Source organism: Bombus vancouverensis, unplaced genomic scaffold, assembly GCF_051014615.1.
Source record: "Bombus vancouverensis nearcticus unplaced genomic scaffold, iyBomVanc1_principal scaffold0053, whole genome shotgun sequence".
In the NCBI taxonomy this organism is placed as follows: Eukaryota; Metazoa; Arthropoda; class Insecta; order Hymenoptera; family Apidae; genus Bombus; species Bombus vancouverensis.
Genome location: NW_027468944.1, coordinates 375,469 through 398,319, shown reverse-complemented (window position 1 = coordinate 398,319; position 22,851 = coordinate 375,469). Strand labels below are relative to the sequence as shown.

At 37.4% G+C, this 22,851-nt stretch overlaps 1 protein-coding gene and 2 long non-coding RNA genes across 4 annotated transcripts in view; 1 reads left to right on the top strand and 2 right to left on the bottom strand.

Moving 5' to 3' along the window:
• Positions 1-10,160: 10,160 nt before the first annotated feature.
• LOC143304746 (uncharacterized) overlaps positions 10,161-22,851 on the bottom strand; it is a 106,299-nt gene continuing 93,608 nt past the window's right edge. The window contains exons 3-4 of the long non-coding RNA XR_013061389.1: positions 10,837-10,975; positions 10,161-10,616 (exon numbers count right to left, since the gene is read on the bottom strand). This is a non-coding gene — a long non-coding RNA (uncharacterized LOC143304746). The remainder of the gene's footprint in view (positions 10,617-10,836; positions 10,976-22,851) is intronic.
• LOC143304744 (uncharacterized) lies at positions 10,908-14,727 on the top strand. Of its 2 annotated transcripts, none has more exons than XM_076627269.1 (2): positions 10,908-10,945; positions 12,399-14,727. In XM_076627269.1, the coding sequence occupies exons 1-2, from the start codon at positions 10,923-10,925 to the stop codon at positions 14,017-14,019; spliced, it is 1,644 nt and encodes a 547-aa protein (XP_076483384.1). In that variant the 5' UTR covers positions 10,908-10,922; the 3' UTR covers positions 14,020-14,727. The 2 variants fall into 2 exon arrangements, with proteins under 2 accessions (XP_076483384.1, XP_076483383.1); XM_076627268.1 differs by lacking the exon at positions 10,908-10,945 and adding an exon at positions 11,818-11,934.
• Positions 11,661-22,789, bottom strand: LOC143304747 (uncharacterized). Its single transcript, XR_013061390.1, has 4 exons — positions 22,563-22,789; positions 17,596-17,681; positions 17,042-17,509; positions 11,661-12,061 (listed from the first exon to the last, which is right to left on the bottom strand). It is a non-coding gene; the product is annotated as an uncharacterized LOC143304747 (long non-coding RNA).

Below are 22,851 nucleotides of genomic sequence, written 5' to 3'. Positions count from 1 at the left end.
GGAAACAATTTAGCTAGAAGGTGACGTTTTATGGCCGGTCATTGAGTTTATTGGGGGTCTGGAAGCAGGTAGGTGGGCCGCTGGCCGCCAGGTAGCGTTGGCTGGGGTTCCGCTGCTCCATGCGACGCAACAGTTAGTTTAGTAATACTTGTACCGTAGACAAGCAAGTTGAGTACAACTTGGACTTTGGAAGGAAGCGCATTTTGTTATTCCGCTGACCGCGGATTCGTTATTGAACGTAGGATTATTGTCATTAGCATCTCGAGTATCTAATTACTACGGCTACTTGTCAAATTCTGTAATAATCATATTTGTACTAGTAAATATCTTCTCTGTTACATAACAACAATGGCTAATACAAATGAAGATTCGTTACACGCACCTAACCCTAATCATAATGTGAACCCGAAATATATATGCCAGAAATAATATATATGTCGGAGATGAAAGGAAAGCCGAAGCCTTTCCTTGGAAATTTTGGGAATATCCTCTAGTACTTTAGTCTAGATTTTATTATAGCTGTAATTGTTTAAAATTTGTGATAGCGAGATTGGGTTCGAGGTGACAATTGGTCGCCGAACGTAGCCACGCTAACGAGATAAGCGTTTTGCCTAACGGAGGTCTGGAGTAGTTGTATGGGTTTTCTGAGAAGTGAGATTGTGGCGGCATGCGGCCTCGAGAGCGGGCCTAGCCACGTGTGAGGTTACGTCGGAGGTGCCGATACAATGGGACATACATTGTATCAATAACCAAACTCCAAGCAGAAACTGCCTAGCAACGGCGTTCGGAACTTTCTCGATGCTTCTAACGAGTGCGTATAAAATTTCAGACGAGGCCGGCATTCGTGCGATTGCCTTGGAGAGTGACACCTCGAGCATTTTCGTCAATCGTATTTTGTGCCTAAGATTATTTTTACGCTTAGTAAAGAGTTATCTCGTTGGCCGTGGATTCGTTTGAACCCAACAAACACATTGTTAATAGTGTACATTAAATACATTATTCGTAAATCATATTATTCATTAATCTTACTATTCGTTAAGCTTATTATTCATTAGACTTATTATCTGTTAAACTTAATTATTCGTATAATTTATTATTTATTAACTTCATTGTTCATCAAATTTATTATTCATTAGACTTAATTATTTGTTAAGCTTTGTGATAGTCTTGTATATACGCGTACATATTGTCACGTCCCGCGCTCCGCACGCGCCGTAACGAGAACAAGAAAACTATCCCATGCAAAACGCGCGAATAAAGATTTGAATGCACAAACGAACACACGGCGCTACGAAACTAAAGGAAGGATTAACAAGGCAATTAACACCGCAACGATTCGAGGAATTGCATACAGAAATTCTATCATCAAACACAATTATGTAAACACACATTAAACGCACAATAATCTAGAAACAAAACCTTCAATACTATGTTGTCACAATACAAGATATATATGTATATATGAAATCAAATGATTGACACATAACCTCAAATACACAACACTATATCACTAAAGAATCTGAATGAAAATCACTTTGCCAGAAATATATACATATATACGTGTGCGTGTTCTATCTTATTAAAAGAAATTAATATAAAACAAATAATTAACATTTCATTTCGTATGAACACTATACGGGCAAGAGAAATAGGCATATAAATACGTATATACATATATATATATGTACGTGTGAGTGCATATGTTTTGTATTATCGAATGCTCTATAAAATAAACTACTCGAAACAATAAATAACGCGATCAAAGAATTACAAAACATTAGCTATACTGAAGTAACACACAACATAAACATATATATATACGTATATTCACACGAGATATACTACTGTCACTTTAAAATAATGTTAATAAATAAATGTTCTGATTGCGGTAGAATAAGGAAAAACGAGCGACAGACGAAAATTTACTTCGATATCAAACAAAACTAAAGACCCGCCACTAAAACTTTACTGATCACATTTATGAGCAGCCATGTTGGATTTATACGCGTCATGGCGACAGGAATATTAGGGATTAATGGAAGTCAGGCCCGAGAAACAAATCATGAAAACACATTGTTAACACTTTTCTTTAATAAATTTTGTGCGCAACTACAAATGTATAAAAAATATATATATATATATATAAAAGGGGGGCAATATAAAAATAAAAAAATAATATATATAATAAATAATAACAAACGTAAATAACCTAACACTATCAGATTTAAAATATATATATACAACACAAAACAAAATATATCAAAAATTAATAACAATAAGGAACATCAAACAGCGAACCAACGAAATTGAAGCAGCTACACTAAATCAAAATAGAAACAAGGAGCTCCGGGATAAAGTTCGCTGAACTCACGCATACACCAATAGCGCACAACAGGGGAAATTCCCTTTCTCCCAGAAGCATGGTGACGAAGATGCGCCTCCAAAACCTCTTCGGGAATTTCATTCGCAAAACGAACTTTCACGCAACGATCAGTATCAACGATTTCAACCAGAGGGGGTTCCCCTCACAGGACTGATAGAAAACTAAGTTGAAATATGGAACTTACATTTTGTCACGTACGATTCCGAGAAGCCCAAAACTGCAACATCCCGATTCCCACGGAAGCGTACCCCCAGCGGACCACCACCCCGTGGGGGATGGCATTATAAATAAGCATAGCAACATAGCGCAGCGTTCATTAGTTTGTTCATAAATCTTGCGATCGTTTGTTATTACGGCTCATCATTCTTTGCGTCCATTACTGCGTTTAGAATTTGTATAAGTATTTTTGCGTTTCGGGGTCTTTAGTTTTTCGGTAAAGAAAAAGGAGTCGCGATTAAATAAAAGAAAATTTTAAGTCCTCATTACGGTATTAATTCAGTTAGCGAGTTACTCAATTTGTATCGAAATAGCTTAATAAAGTAAAGGCTGGTAAAAACCCTATATTCGAGATTAAATAATAAACCCAACAAACCTCGTCGATCACCGAAACACCTGGAGTAATGGCACCCGATAGCACCTTTTCCTCAAGGTAAGAGAATTAATTTTAAAAACTTTCTTCTTCTCTGGTAATCTCGTTGTCCTCGAGAATTGAATTAAAAACCTCCTATCATCGATTTCATTCATTTTCGCGAACGGTTTTAAAGATAGAAACATTGCTTAAATTTTAAACAAAGGTGTTGTCCGTTGTGTCGGCTTGTGCGAACGGTGTTTTCAACTACTGAAACATCCTCTGATCTTCGCATTCCTCCTCCCATTGTTGGTAAAATATTACCCGTCTTTGGGCAAGGCTTGCGAAATCACACGAGTTCCACGCAGAGAGGATCGTTAGAATCATCCTCGTTAATTAAACTCAAAAGGCAAGAAGATCGTGGCGACAGACTTCATCGTGGTAAATGAATTGAGTTTCGGTCCTAACGACAAACTACTACGGCGGAATTAAAAGAGAAGAAGAAGTCGAACGTAAAAATAAATTTATATAAAACAACGAACAATCTCATATTCCTATCTAATCCAGCAACGCTAAAATATAAATATCCAGCTAATAAAATATATATATATAATAACCTAAGCAATTCTACGTCAAAATAAAAATCCGTTCAACGAGGAAAAATATTCATTGTACCCAGCTTTAATCCTCTCCCGCGCTAGTATCCCTGCGCATAGCAAGTTAGCCGAAAAGTGAAATTCGTTTACCAGTTGCATTAAGCGTCAGTTAACGCTACCCTTTAAACGCAAAAGAAAATAATAAAAATAAAATATTTTGAAATAGTCTTTAGACTATTTCTGGTGGCAGCAACTATCGTATTAATTAATTACCTAAATCGGAATTAAATACACAATAATATCATTTCAACTTATTTCCCTTCAGATTACATACAAACTCAAACTATAAAAAAAAAAAATTTTTCAGTAAAATTTAAACTTAAGATTTGATCGATTTAAACAAACAAATTAATACGTAACATTTAGAGTAGTAAATTTTTGGTGGCAGCGGTGGGATCCGCTTCACGGAGGATTAAAGTTGGTTTAAACGATTTGACACGCTCCATAGTAGATTAAAGTTGTCACACTTGTTAATAAAATATATATTTAAAAAACAATGGCGACTGTAGTGGAATCGTTTGACGAAGAAATGGTTTTGACATTGTCGGAAAAGCTTAAAGCATGGGATGCGAACTTTCGCGATATGAGTGCAAAACTCGCCGAATTACAAAGCGGATTATTCGAACTTAAAACGAAACAGGAACCTCAAACACCCAAATCGCCGCCGACAGCGCAACAGGAAACGGTCCAGACAGGTGGACATACCCAGCCAATTAAGCTAAAAGACGCGATCGAATCGGTGCCAGTGTTTGACGGATATCGACCATCGGTATTCCATTTTTTAAGAGCTTGTGAGCGCGCGCGAAATATGATTCCCAGATATCAAGAACCTCAATTGGTAAAATTGTTAGTAAATAAGCTTCGTGGACACGCGTTCCTCGCCATCGAAGACACGGAATTAATGAGTTTAAATGATTTCGGAAACAAATTAAAGGATCTATTCGGCCCAAAGAAATCTCTTAATGAATATAAGGGAGAATTAGGAACGATATTTCAACGACCCGGGGAAGATATATTAGATTATATGGATCGCGTTAGAAATCTTAGATTAGCAATAATGGACGGAGAAAGAGGCGACTACGGCATCATATCCCCCGACGTACAAGATACTATAGATTGGGAAACGAGAGAAGCTTTCGTTAAAGGACTTCCGAACGAGGTATATGTACGAGTAAAAATAACAGGGTACCATACTTTAGAAGATGCGTATCGTCAAGCCGTTAAAGCAACACACGAATTGAGACAAATAACCGACAGAACGCGACCCCATCGACCGACACCCTCGAACTATTACAAACGCGATAACGCACGTCCCTCGAACACTAATAACAATATCAGAAACAACCGCCAAGATCGAAGATCAGTACCTCCATCGCAGAATTTTCCGAATACTAATAGACAAAATATCATGTGTAACTATTGTAAAAAAACCCGGACATTTAGTGAAGGACTGTTACAAATTTAAAGCCCGAGTAGACGCCGGATTAATCGTACCCTACGCTTCGAGACCGTCGGGAAACCAAACACGTCCTTCGGGAGAATGGGGCGAGCCACGAGGGAACGATACGCCGAATCGCCCGAGAGTACAAGCGGCAATCAGGCGACCGGCGCCGACGGCAACAAACAGGACGAGGGCAGCCACCCACGCGAGATCAACTCCACCACCCATAACGAGAGACGGAGCGAACGCAATGCCGACTATAAGATCGAACGAACAGCCACTAAATACTGTGGGGGAGTCATCCCACAACCAAACAAGGCCACAGACAGGGAATCCAGAATCTCAAGACAAAAGGGAAAGAGCGAAGCACAAGCAACCGGCGAAGGAAAATCATCAAGAGTTGAATTCAGATTCGGAAGGCGACCTCTCCGAATTATTTCAGTAAAATTTAACGATTCTCCAACGACCCCAACTGCACGAATAGTTTCCCCAAATCTAAAAACCAAGACGAGTTTATTGTTAGACTCTGGATCGGAAATCAATATTATCAAGAAACCTGCTTTACCCGATTCAGCCATCATCGACGAGAAAGAATCAATTGAAGTGCGAGGAATTACGGCAACGAGCCTGGTCTCCCTAGGGCAGACGGTAATACAGGTCGCGGGCCATCCGGTTATTTTTCACGTAGTCGATGATTCATTACTAATCGATCAAGACGGAATCTTAGGATCCGAATTTTTTGCAGGTTGTAAAGCTCGTTTAGATTATGAAGAAAAACATATCAAATGGGGAAATATTTATATTCCCTTCGACACTAAGGAGAAAATAATTATACCGAAGCGAAGTTCAATAACGTGTTCAATTAATATCGCTAATCCAGAGATAAAAGAGGGATTTATTCCAAGAATCGAGCCGAGCAAGGGAATCTATTTCGGAAATGCAGTTGTGAGGAATCATAAAGGAAAAGGCTATATAAGAGTAATAAATACTACTTCAAGAGATTACGAATTTACAACACCGACGATGGTAATTAAGGAATTTGAAAATCCCTCCCCGCTTCCTAGGACAGCGTGTAATACAGTTTTAAAATCGAAGGAAAGTAGATACGAAAAAATAAATGAGTTATTACGACTCGAACACTTGAACGAAGAAGAAAAGGAAAATGTAAAAAAATTGATTCGTAACAATCAAGATAGATTTCATATTCCAGGAGATACATTGGAGGCAACTGAAGTTCTGCAACATAGAATAATTACCACAGATAATATACCAATTAATACCAAACAGTATCGATATCCGCCAATACATCGAGAAGAGATAAATCGACAGATTCAAGAATTGCTAGATACGGACGTAGTGGAACCATCAATATCTCCATATAACTCCCCGTTATGGATTGTGCCCAAAAAACCCGATTCGCAAGGAAATAAACGCTGGAGATTAGTTATCGATTATAGAAAATTGAACGATAAAACGATTGGCGATGCCTTCCCATTACCCAACATCACAGAAATATTGGATCAATTAGGAAGTGCAAAATATTTTTCCACGTTTGACTTAGCATCAGGCTTTCACCAGATCCGTATGTCGCAAGAGGACGCCCACAAAACGGCATTTTCGACACCATACGGACATTTTCAATTCAAAAGAATGCCCTTTGGATTAAAAAATGCCCCAGCAACATTTCAACGTTTAATGAACTCGGTATTATCGGGTCTGCAAGGAATAGAACTATTCGTCTATCTGGATGACATAGTGATTTATTCCAGATCTCTCCAGGAACACGAAATTAAATTTAATAAATTAATGGAAAGACCGAGGACAGCCAAATTACGATTACAACCCGATAAGTGTGAATTTTTACGGCATGAGGTGAATTATTTGGGACATATAATTAGTGAGGATGGCGTGAAACCCGATCCAAAAAAGGTCGAAGCCGTATCAAAATTTCCACGACCAAAGAAGGCGAAAAATATCAAACAATTTCTGGGACTAGCAGGATATTACAGAAGATTTATACCCGATTTCTCCAAGGTCGCGAAACCATTGACACAACTATTAAAGAAAGATACTCCCTTCAAATGGACGGAAAATCAAGAAGATGCATTCAATAATTTAAAAACAGCGTTAATGACGAAGCCCATTCTACAATATCCAGACTTTTCTAAACCTTTTAACCTTACCACAGACGCATCAGGATATGCAATAAGCGGTGTACTGAGTCAAGGGCCAATCGGAAAGGATTTGCCGATTGCGTATGCCTCAAGACTATTAAATTCTGCCGAACAAAACTACTCTACTGTCACGGTGGTCGTGAGAACGCAACGAAAGGATGATTATGCCTCACATACCTTGGTCAGCAAAATGATGGCTAAGCAGTAATAGAAACCCTATGTGACCGGCATCCAGCGATAGCCCCTCCACAGGAGCCGGGTCCTTGATATAAAAAAGTACCTCTCGAGTCGTTGTAAGAACATTCTTTTCTGTGCTGTTTGACCATTCTGTATTGTTACTCTGTCAGTGTTCAATAAATTTTCTAATAACAATCAAAATTTAAGTACGAATTTCTCACCTTGCGTGCGGAACGTGAAATTACCCCGAATCGACGTGACACTACCATAGAAAAGGAGTGTCTGGCAATTGTTTACAGCGCAATGCACTTCCGACCGTATCTTTACGGAAGAAAGTTTACTATCGTAACCGATCATAAACCTTTAGTGTGGATGCATTCTATCAAAGATCCTACTTCTAGAATTTGGAAATGGAAATTAAAATTATCGGACTTTGAATTTGATATTGTATACAAAGAAGGCAGAGCGAACGCAAACGCAGACGCATTATCTAGGAACCCTCCAGAAGTTTGTTTACCAATCAGAAAGAGAGAGGAAGTCTCACCGATTCGCTATCCTGTCCCAAAAAGATTCGAAATAGACACGTCAACGGAAGACTCTCCCGTATTCGAAGCCAAACCACGCGTCTTGCCTCAACCCAGTGATTCCAAAAACCAAGGAAAGGGTTTTACCCGAAAACATTTTACAATAGAAGAAACCCCCATAAAATATTTAGACCAAGCACTAACAGAAATCAATGTAAGTACAGACAGAGAAATAACCAATCGAGAAAAGGAAGACACGGACACGACAAGCGAAAAAGAAACCTCCACTGTAGTTCCAGAACTAATTCAACAACAAGAAAAGGACACGAGACCTACGATAATTGCGGAACTAAAAATTTCGGAAACCCGAGACTCAATTGCAAGAGTAAGTGACCATAAAGTAGTATTTATAGATATACACGGCAAACCGATAGATAAAGGAGCCTTAGAAATGAAGGAAACGGGAAAATTGCCTCGTTATGAAGATTTAATGTTAGAAAAAGCAAGATTGAATTACGATTCCGGAAAATACATTGTATCCCTACCGATAAAGGAAAATAGAAATATTCCAATAACACCAGACAATTTATTAAACTCGCTAAGATCTCTATTAGACGTAGTAAATGAAAAACAGTTAACTTCGTTTAGCATTAGCAAAGGAAACTTGGAGGAAATACCCTGGCGATATACAATCAGAAAATTAAAGGAAATATTTATGGAAAAAACCTTATCCATCACCATTTGCACTGGAGAAGTAATTACTCCACCTGTGGAAGCGCGGAACAACATAATACGAGAAAAACATGAATCAAGCGTAGCAGGACACAAAGGAATTACCAAAACTTATCAAAGAATACGACAACACTACTATTGGGAAAATATGAAAAAGGAAATTCAAGATTACGTAAGAACATGTAAGGAATGTCAATTAAAGAAACTCACAAGAATAAAAGCAAAACAACCAATGGTACTTACAGACACACCAGGTAAAGCATTCGATAAAATTAGTATGGATATTGTAGGACCATTACCAAAAACTCAAAAGGGAAATGAATATATATTAACCATCCAAGATTTATTAACAAAATACTCAATTGGGATTCCACTAGGAGGAATCTCTTCAGCCGAGATAGCGGACGCTTTTGTAAAGCGATTTATTTGTCGTTTCGGATCACCGAGAGCTATTCTCACTGATCAAGGAACGAACTTTACATCCTCACTAATGAAGAAAGTAGCAAAGAGATTCCGCATCAAACAATACACCACGACGGCATATCATCCACAAAGTAACGGTTCAATCGAAAGATCTCACCACGTACTGATTGAATATCTCAAATTATACATTGAAAATTCCAGAAATTGGGACGAATGGGTAGAATTAGCTATGTTTTCTTATAATACCTCTGTACACGAAGGAACGAAATTCTCTCCGCACGAATTAGTTTTTGGACATTTAGCCAGAGAACCTACTGGTGAAGTAATAATCGAAGAGAACATGGAACCAACATACGCAGAATATCTCGAAGACCTGTTCGATAAAATTAACACCGTACAACGAATGGCAAGAGAAAATTTAATAAAATCCAAACTAAGATCAAAAGAATATTACGACCGACGAATCAACCCCCAGGATTTTAAAGTAGGAGATTCGATATATTTACTAAAAGAACTCAGTAAAGGAAAATTCTCCGATCAATATACTGGACCATATAAAGTGCTAGAAATCCTGCAGAACCAAAACGTCAAGATTGAAGTAAAAGGGATTCCGCGAACAGTGCACTTAAACAAGCTAAAACTAGCGCATAATCGAAATAAACAATGAATAAAGTGATTTCAGTGGGCAACGTAGTGCAGTAGTGTATGTTGTAGTGCTGTTCGTCGAATAATACAGATATCGAACACCTAAAAGGAAAAAGGGAAAATTATTATATGTGTTTCAATTATTGCTTAAATATAAAACGTGTTAACTCAATGAACAATTAACTAGTGAAAGTGAAAGTTACCTTGTGAACAAGTGATCAACATACAAGAAAGTGTACGTGCAAGTATAGGTTATGGATCGTTGTTTGTGGAACATAATGTATGACAGCTACCTAAAATAAGTGAATAAATTAGTCTCAATTGTCTCAGTGCAAAATACGAGGTTACTAAGTGTTATAACTATATTGTGGATAAATCAAAAGGAAGTGTGACACTGTTCGTCGAATAATACAGATAGCGAAAACCTAAAAAAGAAAAAAAAAAGGAAAATTATCATGTGTACTCCAATTATTGTTTGAATATACAACGTGTTGATTCAATAAAATTAAAAGAGTGAAAGTGAAAGTTACCTTGTGAACAAGTAATCATCATACGAGAAGGTTTACGTGCAAAATAGGTTATGGATCTCTGTTTGCGAAACACCATGTACAACAGCCAGCTGAAAAATAAATGAACCAATTAACTTCAATTGCCTTAATGCAAAATACAACAGTACTAAATGTTATAACAATACTGTGGAAGCATTGCACTGTTCATCGAACAACACAGATGGCGGAAACCTGAAAAGAAAAGAAGTTTATTACAAGTGCTCCAATTACTGTTTGAATGTGAAACGAGCTAGTTCAACGAATAACTAAAACGGTGAAAGTGCAACTTACCTCATGAACAATTAATCACCATACAAGGAAGCGTACATGCATGAATTTCGCAGACTAACAAGAAGAAATAAAATAGTTGATAAAGTATAGAAAGCGGTTAGAAAATAATCAAGATAGATTAATTGAGAGTTAGTAATAAATGTACCCGGAGTAAAGGGATATTTGGTTATGTATTAATCTACGTAGTATTGTGATGTTAATTTGTAATGCACAATAGTGGTCGCACATACAATGCATTATATATATATATTAAATTAAATAAATTAAACACCACCTTTATGACCACAGATATAAGACGATTGAAGGCAGCCGTAGTAGAAGGCAGCCGTAGTAAATATCCAAGGCATATCAAAGAATCGGATGATGTTGCGGGAACGATCCAGGTAAGTGATGCAGCAACGAAAGAGTAGAATCTGAAGAATTACAGACAATGTTAATCTAACAAGTAGATTTTAATCACTAATAAAGAAACCAATTCATATCATACACAAAATAATAGCAAATAGCAAGTACATGCAATAATAAATTAATAGGGAAAATAAGAAAGGTTAATAAACACAGGAATAGGTTAGAAATTAATCAAGATAGACTAACTAAATATTAACAACATGACTGAACTCGGTGCAAAAGAATAAAGTTACGCTACACAAAATATCTGGTAACACAATACACAAAAAACATTAACTAAATTAAACAAGACTTATATAAATGCAAGTCACGTATAATCAAAACAATGACTATCGAAATTCGATAACAATACAATCCATGCTATCACATTAAGGTAGCACACGGTATTGACACACACAATATCATGAAACACAAAACAATATTACAAAAACATTACTAAGTAAAATTATAGTGATTAACAATTAATTAACTATTTCAACGACACGCTACTGTTGACATTAAACCAACGCCATACCAAAGATACACGCGAGCGGCCATGTTGAAAAATTCGTCGCGCTCGCATACAAATAATAGCCAATAGAATGTAATACACCATCATAATAGTAATGTTAGATACTAATAAAAAAAAAACAACAACAAAAAAAAGGGGAGAGAGTTAAGGAAAATACATATAATAAATAACAACTAACATAATCATAACATATTATATATATTATATTATATACAGAGATACAGTATTCATACAAGGAACAGGTCCGAATGAAACATATATATATAAAAAAAAAAGAAAAAAAAATATATAATATATATATATTAACTATTTTTGTATGTGTGTATAGAACTGATGGCGAATTCATCAACCATTCTCTGAACGACGGATGGAAGAACATGTAGATGTTGTCCAGACGTTTCACGAGGAATCCAGAGAGCATTTTGAATCTCTGCAGAAAATCCTTCCATGCATGTTCGTTTACAAAAATCTGACAGACATCGAAAGAATTTTTTTTTTAGTCCAAGGAATAGCAATCCGTACCGTAGAACTGTAAAGCACCTGTACGCCACTCACGAAACCAAATACTTTTGCTATCCACCTGTAAACAAATGACATTTATAACTATGCATATAACTTTCACCTAATGTTTAACAATATATACATACACGCATGTTGTAAAGTAGGCGATATCTATTGATAATCTAAGTGACTCGTAAAATAAGTCGTCATATTTACCATTGCACGCATATATATATATATATATATTCAAAGACAAGCTATAATTGTAATAAAAAAAAATAATAATAATAAAAAAAAAAACAACAAAAAAAAACATATAAACTTTTTTTTTATATATTAATAATAATAATAATAAAAAGTTATTCTTATTTCTAATAAACCCGAGAGTAAGAAACGATTTAATAAATTGTTGATAGGAAGATGAACTGCCTAGTCATCGTACTCACCCTCATCAAAATAACACACGGCCTGGTAGGATATGACTGCAATGGCAACCACCTCAATGTTACCACTATCTCTCTAAACTCCATCGGGGACTGCAGCATACAGCCTACATTGACTGAAACCCAAGATATTTATATACAATTACTTCAACTCTCAGAATTTGAATTTACCAATGTAAGGCAATGCAAGGTGCAAATAACTCGAATTGTATATTACTGTGGCATGCACTCTCACACGTCGGCAGTGCATAACGGATTCGCCGAATACCTCCATGAAACAACCGCCCAACAATGCGCAAGGATGCACCAAGACGGCACGTTTTCACTCGGACCACAAAACCTTATAGTTGGCCTAAAGGATAATGCAACAGAAACAAGGTCGCTTGTCCTAGCCGGCAAGCTAACAGACGACGGCAGCTGCCAGGGAACACAGTATGTAGACCCATACGGGAGCTGGGAAAAGGTCCTCGTACAAGCAACAGTGAGGATAAGTTTAAAATCAGCAGTCGTGCCAGTACGGATCGAGGCGAACAAAATTCTACTGAAATCAGGAACGGTATGTACCTTTAGCGAAGGAAACTGTCTAGACGCTGAAGACGGATACACTTATTGGCAACCACAACCACCCTCACCATGCAAATTTGATCAGTACGATGTGCTATATGAAGGAATTGCTACAAGGATCCAAGAAATAAAAACCAACAGAGAATCAGCACAACCAGTTTACGCACTAACAACGCAGGAAGTAACATTTGCACTGACTAAAACCGGAGAACAGCCACTGTGTGGATATACCCTACTATCCACCGAACATCCCAAATTGTTCCTGTTAGAAACAACAAGAGGAAATACGTTCATCTCCAAAAGAAAGACAGCAGTCGAAAACTTGGACATATTCGCATACGTCAACTCAAAATTCATTTACGTAGAGAAACATATTAAACGACAAATGACAACATTGTACCATGATATATTGACACAAAGATGTACCACGCAGAAGAAACTAATAGAGAATGCTTTAAGCTTAGCAATCTTACTGCCCGATGAATTTGCATATACCATAACCAAAACCCCAGGACACATGGCCCTGATCGCAGGAGAAGCAGTCCACATAGTCAAATGCATTCAGGTACAAGTAAAGGTACGACATACAACAGAATGTTACTCGGAGCTACCCGTTTGGCAAGGGAATCGCACCGCATTTTTAACGCCAAAAACACACATTCTAACGCAACACGGAAACCACAGAGAATGTAGCGCGGTATTACCTACACTATACAATATCGACGGACTCTGGCACAAATTCGTACCAAAACCCATGGAAACAATTGCACCACAGGAACTCCGCCCGGATGTACGTCAAACGTGGCAATATTCAGCACCATCGTCGTTGGCCACGAGCGGAATATACACCCAAAAGGACCTTGATGCACTTCGGGACCACGTCATGTTCCCGGCAGAAAAATCTGCAGTTTTGAACACATTGGCCAGAGGAGCAACAGGAAAAACAATCGTCCCTGGAACAGTAAACATTCTGGGAATGATGGACGAAAACACATTAACGACAATAGCAAAAAATACCATATCAAGCTGATGGATTGGTTTCATGGAATTTGGAACCGTCAGTGCAGCAATATTTGGAATACTTGTAATATTTAAACTAATCAAGACGATAATAGATATAGCCATACATGGATACCAGTTACGTGAAACTTACGGATGTGGAATCGCCCTATTAGGAGCAATATGCGGCTCAGTTACCCACCTGCTACTATACCTCAAAAGAAAACGAAATATCGATGATCAAACAGCACAACCTCAAGGGATATCGATAACACCGGTAGTCACTCAACAACCAACGCCATCTACATCCGCCTTGAGCGAACTCAGAGACACCATCAGTCAAATTCCCTTTGGAAATTTGAACTCCAAGGGCGGGGGTGTCACGTCCCGCGCTCCGCACGCGCCGTAACGAGAACAAGAAAACTATCCCATGCAAAACGCGCGAATAAAGATTTGAATGCACAAACGAACACACGGCGCTACGAAACTAAAGGAAGGATTAACAAGGCGAGGGCAACTAATAAATCCAATCAGTATAAAAAAAAATAATAAATGAAACCAGCTAACGGATTGAACGAGTTACGAACCAAACAAATAAACCGGGAAATAAGAATAACTACAAAAGGGGAAATAATTGAAACACCAGATATACATGTATATATAAATATATTTTAATCAATCAACTTGGAGAGTTACATATAAATATAAACATATATGCTAGACATGTAATGAACTAGTAAATACTAGAGTTAATGCCTATAATACTATGCAACAAATACAATATTATCGATTTGTTACGACCGTTCGCGGAGAGACGCGGTCGCGAGGAAAACGCGTCAGCGAGAGGCGTAAATTCTCGCTACGATTCGGTGAATCGACGCCGCGAAGTAGTCGTTTCCCTGTTTCGATTAAGATAACAGAGGTGGTTAAATGAATATGACACAGTAGTAAGTTATATTTCACCGTTTATTCCAACAACTTATAACGAAGACAGTTATGCTGATGCGTATGTACGAGATGAGCGAGTGACTGATCTGCGGGTGTGTATACCCGGTGGAAGGATGTTGACCGTTCGAAGGATGTAAAATCAGTACTGTACTGGGAGACGATGATGTGTCGGAGGAAAGCTAAGGATGGGTGTGTCTAGCGCACGGGACCATCGGATTTGTTGGTGCCGATGTTATTTAGGAGAGTGAGGGAATAGGCTTCGTTTCTAATTGGTTAAACGAAGGGTCTTAACCGCCCTCGAGAGAAAGTGGTTAGTGGGAGGACAGTTGCAGCGTACGTGCGAAAAACCAACTTTCCTTAGTTAAGCCGTGGTAGACAATAGTCTTTGGAAATTCTTCCGAACCAGATGTTTGTTTTGTTTGAAGGACCTTTCCTAGGAAATCTATGAGATTTATGGAAGGTCCTTGAAACTATGGAGGATACGCTGCGAGTATCCGAAGACATCTGGTTGCCACATTGCCCGCGGTGTGTGGCCTCGGCTAGGTAGAGTGTTACGCGACGTAACATACTCCTCCCGTTGAGAGGGTACCGATCAAAAGGAAATTTTGGGTTCTTGGGGAAAGGATCCTTGGAAATTTTGGGAACATCCTCTAGTACCTTAGCCTAGATTTTATTATAGTTGTAATTGCTTAAGATTTGTAATAAGCGAGATTGGGTTCGAGGTGACAATCGGTCGCTGAACGTAGCCACGGTCACGGGATGGATGTTTTATCTAACGGAGGTCTGGAGTGGTTGTATGTGTTTTCCGAGAAATGTGGTTGTGGCGGCATGCGGCCTCGAGAGCGGGCCTAGCCACGTGTGATGTTGCCTCGGAGGTGCCGATGCAATGGGACATACATTGTATTAGTAATCAAAACTCCAGGCAGAAACTGCCTAGCAACGGCGTTTGGAACTTTCTCGATGCTTCCAACGAGTGCGTATCAAATTTCAGACGAGGCCGGTATTCGTGCGATTGCCTTGGAGAGTGACACCTCGAGCATTTTCGTCAATCGTATTTTGCGCCTAAGATTATTTTTACGCTTAGTAAAGAGTTATCTCGTTGGCTGTGGATTCGTTTGAACCCAACAAACACATTGTTAATAGTGTACATTAAATTCATTATTCGTAAATCATATTATTCATTAATCTTACTATTCGTTAAGCTTATTATTCATTAGACTTATTATCTGTTAAACTTAATTATTCGTATAATTTATTATTTATTAACTTCATTGTTCATCAAATTTATTATTCGTTAGACTTAATTATTTGTTAAGCTTTGTGATAGTCTTGTATATACGCGTACATATAATCTCGGCTTTGTGAAACGATGGCTAGTCCACGCGAAGAGTTGTCCCTCGCCCAAAATTCCGATCTTAACCCGACATATATTTTAAATAACCCAGAGCGGTCGGAGCCTATATCGAATCGATAAAGTTTGGACCCACGTAAAAATAAGTATAAAGCTCAGGAGTTTTGTCGTTTGGGTATTCAATTGTGTGTTCACTATCGTTACTACTCGCACTCCGCACTCGTAGTACAAATCGACAAATTTTTACAATTTGTTAATTTATCAACCACGGTTGATCATTTTACAATCCACAGGAAAATGATAACATGCTCGATATTCTAGTTCGCGTTTGAAGATACATAAAAAATATATATTTATGCACTTCCTATACTACATATCCCATTGAGCATGTGAAAACTCGCTAGTAGAACGCTAGTAGTAGGTTATGAAAATACATCTAATTCATAAATATATTGTGAAAATTATGTAAAGAAATATAAATAGAAGATAAATTTGAGATAACAAAATGATAGCACGCGCCATACAAAATATATGTCGGGTTTACATTAGAATTAGGGTTAGGGGCGTGAAACGAATCTTCGTTTGGGTTACACGTTGTCGTTATGCAATGGAGAAGACATTGACTAGTGCAAATACGATTATTATAGAACCAGACAAGTAACCGCGGTAATTAGGTGCTCGAGAAACTAATGACAATGATCCTAGGTTCAATAACGAATCCGCGGTCGACGGGATGATAGATGAACGTACTCACAAAATCTAAGTCGGACGCGTAGTATTCACTGGTCGTAAAGAGTTACTCCTTTCATCAATGAGATCGCGAGAAAGAATGTCTTTCCCGTCCCGATCATGCCACAGAGGAAAACTATAATGGGGTGTGTCTAAGGACACGAGATCATCGGAATCGTCGAGAAAAGCCTTCGTTCAGAAAGTAAGGGAAATTGGCGTTGCTGCTAATTGGTCAATCTCCATATCGGTGGTTAGAAAAAGATGCTAGCCGCCCTCGAGGGAAAGTTGCTAGTGGGAGACGCCGCTCGTTGAAAAATATGTCTCCCCTATCTTCCCGTAGTTGGGACAAAGACTGTTTGTCTTTTTGAAGGACTTTAGTTAACTAAACCTTAAGATTTATAACGGGCCCTCGAGCTAGCCGAACATGTACTGCGGAGACGCATCGACATCTGGCAATCATCTTACTCGAAGAATAAGGTCTGCGTGTGGCGAGCTACGGGACAGAGACCGTTGGAATGTTTACTGTCGCGTGTCGCCACGAATATTTCTTTTAAGGAGAGCTATAGAATTACTCCATACCTTTGTTAGACAAAGCGTTCATCCCGTGACCGCGGCTACGTTCGGCGACTGGCTGTCGCCCCGAGCCCAAGTTCATTATCACAACTCTGGAACAATTACAATCGGATTGAATAACTACAATTGTTTAATTACAGCTATAATAGACTGTAGGTTACAATATTGCGGGATGATCAAAAATTCCAAAGGCTCCGGTGTTCTTTCATCTCCGACATATATAATTCGTGACATCCTTGTAAAATCTAGACATGATTCTTTTGTTAGTTTTTCGTAATTGTATCACAATTTTAAGATTAATTAAACGAATATTTAATAATGATTTTAACACCGAAAATAACGATTATTATACTGCGAATTTTTATATGAATACAGTATGTTAGAATATGTGAAATATAAGGTCCGGCCAAATAACATCAACAAACGAAAAACAGTTTTGTACGAAGAAAAACAAGAAAGACATAAAGAATAATACACTTTGTTTTCGAGAAAATTGATCTTGGAAATCTGTTTGAAACATGTAAATTTGGTTAGTCTCCGACTAAGTAGACGGAAGTTATTCTACTTGCAAAAATAAGAGAAAAATGTTGAATAAAATCTTTCCGTATGAAGCTTCATTTTCAAGAAAATCGAATTTCTTCGTGCTCGGTTGATAACACTGTTCGACACATATTTAATTTTGCAACCTTCAATAGGCGATTCTTGTAGACTTTTGCGAGCTACACTCGAATTTGCAAACCGTTTTTTCCTATAACTCACAATTTTTGAAAAAGTCAATTTTGAAGAAAATTGGAAATTTTCAACTTTGGAAATATTTTATCTCCTTATAGTAGCAGCTATTGAGTTACGGCTGAGACAAAAAAATTCTGTGGACTCTCCCGAATAAAATGATATGTATTGTTATTGCATTATGAACATTTAAACATGTTTAAATAATTATTAGAGCGAAAAAGCATCTCAGACGCAACATTTGTTCTTACATTTCTCAGTTTATTCAAAAAACTAAAGGTCTAGGAGAAAATGTAACTACAATACGCGATACAACAAACACTTCTGCTAAGGCAAGCATCATCTACCGTATTTCATTTGCGATATAGAAGCACAACTCACGATGGCTTGTTCGCCATTCGGTAGAACGGAACCGCTAAACGCACGTAGTTCTACTTTCATCGAAAATATTAACATTATCAAGATTTTTAGATTTCTTATATCGCTACTTGGTATTGATGGTGGCACAACTAAAAAGAATTTCGAATTTGCTTTTATTGAATAGCAAATCTACATTATGCTTTTCTTTCTATCATATAAAACGGTAAATTTAAAATTCCGTCAGTTTTGCGCTACAGGACAAAATTATTAGGTATCACCCTGACCTTAGTTTTACGATAATAATTTCATATCTTCAGTTGTTTGCGACACTATAAGTGGAAGGTCATACTGCTTTCGCGAATAATGGTATATCTTGTGTTTAGTCAGTCTGATAATGTTATTGAAATGACTCGTTGAAATTCTCTTCGAAAATTTTAAAAAGCCTCTTCTCTAAAATTTACCTTTTTGCGAATTGCGATATATGTTTCTGCTTCATCGATTGAAAAATATTTACTGAAAAATATTCCGTCAATTTTGGAAGTTTATTTTCAAACTCTTCTTTCTCATTCATTTAAAAATTCCCTTTCTCGAGCTCTGCATTCGAATCTCTCCGACGCTTTGACATTTCACAAATAATAATTTGTGAATCATATACTTGTAAATAATAATTTGTCACGACAGTTGTAGTTTTCTGATAGTTGTGAGATAAGTACCGAGGATCATAATCCTTCTACCAGAAGGTTCATCGTCTTCTCTGCTCCGTGGCTGGGGTTCTTTCTAGAGCATCGTTAAGCCAGTTTGAGAATTTCTTGTGACATTTGCTCTCGAAAGTACACTGAAATTGTGCATCCATTTGAGAGTTTAAGTTAGAAAAATTTACCAAATGTCCAGCTGAACAAATTCTAAAGTACAAATTGAATATTAAAAAAAAAAAAAAAATTGAGTGCAGCTTGAAAGCTTGTTATCACACACTCTCAGAATCGTCTATTTGAGATTCGCTCGTTCGTTTGTCCGTCTGTTCTACAGTTTGTTTCGAAATACAAGTGAGGTGAGATAACGACTCAACGAAAGGCTTTGTGCTCTTATATTTGCGTACAATTACATACAATTGGGTGTAGAGATAAAATACGGATAATGTTACGCCACGAGGCTTACCACAGGCTGTATTTTCTAACCGTCGCTCGCGGTCCTACAACGTCGCAGACGGATCGTCGCGGCTGCCCGGCAAACAAACATTGTAGTGGCAAGCGCATGGTTCATTAAGCAGGGCGACCTCCAGAAACATCGACTCGTGGCCGTTATTTTACCTCGCGTAAAAGAATGTGGCGTGATCCGAACGTAGTGGGGGTCGCCTTCCAGAAAAAACGAAAATAATCGAAGGGAGTTCAGTTCCTTCTGACGAGTCAAACGTGACACTTCGACAAATCTGACGAGCAAACGAATTTATCTAGAGATATCGCAAAGTCGAGTCAAATTTCTGTAACATCTTCATCATATTATTGTAAAATATATTGTTCTATGTTAACCTGTTAATACAGTGTTACATTCATTAAACCACCTCTGTTATCCTAAACGAAATAGGGGAACGACTATTTCGCGGCGTCGATTAACATCATCGTAGCAAGAATTTACGCCTCTCGCTGACGCGTTCTCCTAGCGGCCGCGTCTCTCCGCGAACGGTCGTAACAGATAAAGTAGGATAAACAGAGATAGTCGCCTCTCACTCTCCACTGGAGTTGTAGCATGGAACGCCGTAACAACTGAGAGTCTCCTCTCGAGCTCAAAGGTTAAGGGCACAGAGCTATCGGCGATGTCAATAGTTTTCAATAGAAGACAAGGGAGCTTAGTCAGCGAGTTTAAGCGAACGTCTCTTTTTACCTAGCAGTTAAATAATATTTCAATCTCCCGTAATACCCATTCGCTCTATCACACCTACATATATTATGAATAAAATATAAGAGTTAGGTTCACGTTAGGGCATTGATCCGGTAGCAACTGACGCATATGTCGCTTTATTTTTAATTAAGATGTGACGATATGACTTTATGATTTACAGTTTTGCCCTCCTTTTGAGATAACGGCTACTTTAGAATAAGACTAAACAAAAATACATAGATGTTTCGATGATAAACGATAGCGATATGAGTATTCAGCGCCTTAAAAATTAATTACGGCAGAGAATTTTTTAGATTAGAAACTAAAAGTAGAATATTAAAGTTTGTGTTTGTAAGATCAGAAAAGTATTACATTTTTCTGAATATTTCTTTTCATTATTTTCTATCATTTTTCATTCGTTATTTTGTTTTATATATTAAGATGAATACAATAAATAATACAAACAAACTTCCGAATAAATAAAAATATAAACCTATTTCACTCCACAATTCAAAACTTCTAAAGTGTACTTTATTTTCTACTCTAAAAAGCTTTTCAAGACATTCAGATATTCTTCAGATATTAGTTCCTATCAGTACATACACGTCGCTATTAACAAAATGTTTATGTATTTCCACTACCCTTGTTCTAAAATAGCTATTATTTTGAAAATATGTAAAAAAATCTTTTAATCCTTTTAGGAGATGTATGGCTAAACTGAGATCGCAGGTGAAATTAAATTTTCGATGTTCTGTAAACTTTTGCTAGCACTAAAGATAGCAAACAACAATTCATGCCAAATAATTGTGGACGAAATAAATTCAAAATTAATTTCATACACAAGCAAAGCACGCGATTCACTGTTGATTTGAGAATCTTCTGCTCCTTCACTTAATTTTTCTAGTGCACCTTCATTAATCTCTAAAAAGCTGGCATTTTGCCACTGAAATTTTGAATTTGTATACAACTTACATATTGCACAAACTTTGCAAGTTTGTTCCTGAAGTTCGGCCATGGCAAATATCACTCAGGACCAGTTTACTGGATGATTGCACCGAATGAACCACTGGTCTCCAAAACGGTCTGACAATTATTATTACACTAGAAGTAATTTTTAGCATGATAAAGTAATATATATGCTTGTTACATGTTTCTTATTCAGGATAACATCTCAAATTTGATTTATTTCGCTTATTTCCTTTATTCGTAGAAAGTGCTTTGTATAAACAAATATTAATAACACTTATATCCACTAATTTGCAAAAATTCAGAACTGTGATTGATCGATATTCATCTTGCGTGGCATGTGACACAGAAATGTAAACTGTTCGTCTGAATACGCATATAACATACACACACGTTATAAAATATGTTTATATCAGTCAGTATCGTTTCATTACCAGTCAACTCACCAAAAATAGAATTTGTTTCTACTTTGTGCACTCTTCTGTTTGGATGATCACTTTCGATGAAACGCGGATGAAAATTTCGATGAATATCTCAAAATGAAAAGGAGTACATTCGGATTATGGATCGCAGTAGTTCTCACGGATGGTTCTCGACCGATCGGACTAGCCCTTTCGCTATTACGGGCGACTATAGTCGCCCTGCGTAAGACATCTCGTATTTTACATACAACGAGTATTGTACAAGCCTTCATTAGCAATAAAATGGTGAGACAAGAGGGCATTGTATATGTTGTCCTCTTTCCGCAATGAAAAATTTGTTGATACGAAACGTCTTTATCGCACGCAAAAAATGATTAAAAAACTGAAGTGTGTTATCAATTATAATCGATTGATGTGGAGCGAATCGCGATACCAGTGCCAGATTTGTGATGTTGTCCTGTGTGTAACACCATGTTTCGAAAAATACCACACGCAATTCCATTATTAAAAGCTATTCGTATCCATACAATTATATTATATTATATTATATTATTATATTCTATAATGTTATTTGTTTTCAAATTGTAATTAAAAGTGAGTATGTTAAGAAGTTATAAATACCCTGTTTTGAGGAAAGCTTTTTTCTTCGAAAAACACCGTCAGAGCAGCTTGGTTTGCAGTGAGGCGTAAACGCGGTTGCTGATGTCACGTCGATTCGGGGTAATTTCACGTTCCGCACGTAAGGTGAGAGATTCGCACTTCAATTATGATCGTTATTACAAATTTTATTAGAAACTGACAGAGTAACGATACAGAATGTTTTAACAGAACAGAATAGAATGTCGAGTACTGACTTGGGAGGTATTTTTATATCAAGGGTTTGGTTCCTGTGGAGGGGTTATCGCTGGAT

Bases quoted from the DNA above. Each gene is read 5' to 3' on its own strand.
- LOC143304744 (XM_076627268.1), top strand. From the start codon at position 11,849: ATGGAAGAACATGTAGATGTTGTCCAGACGTTTCACGAGGAATCCAGA. The intron at 11,935-12,398 runs GTTCGTTTACAA...AATTGTTGATAG, and splicing joins CAGAAAATCCTTCCATGCAT to GAAGATGAACTGCCTAGTCA.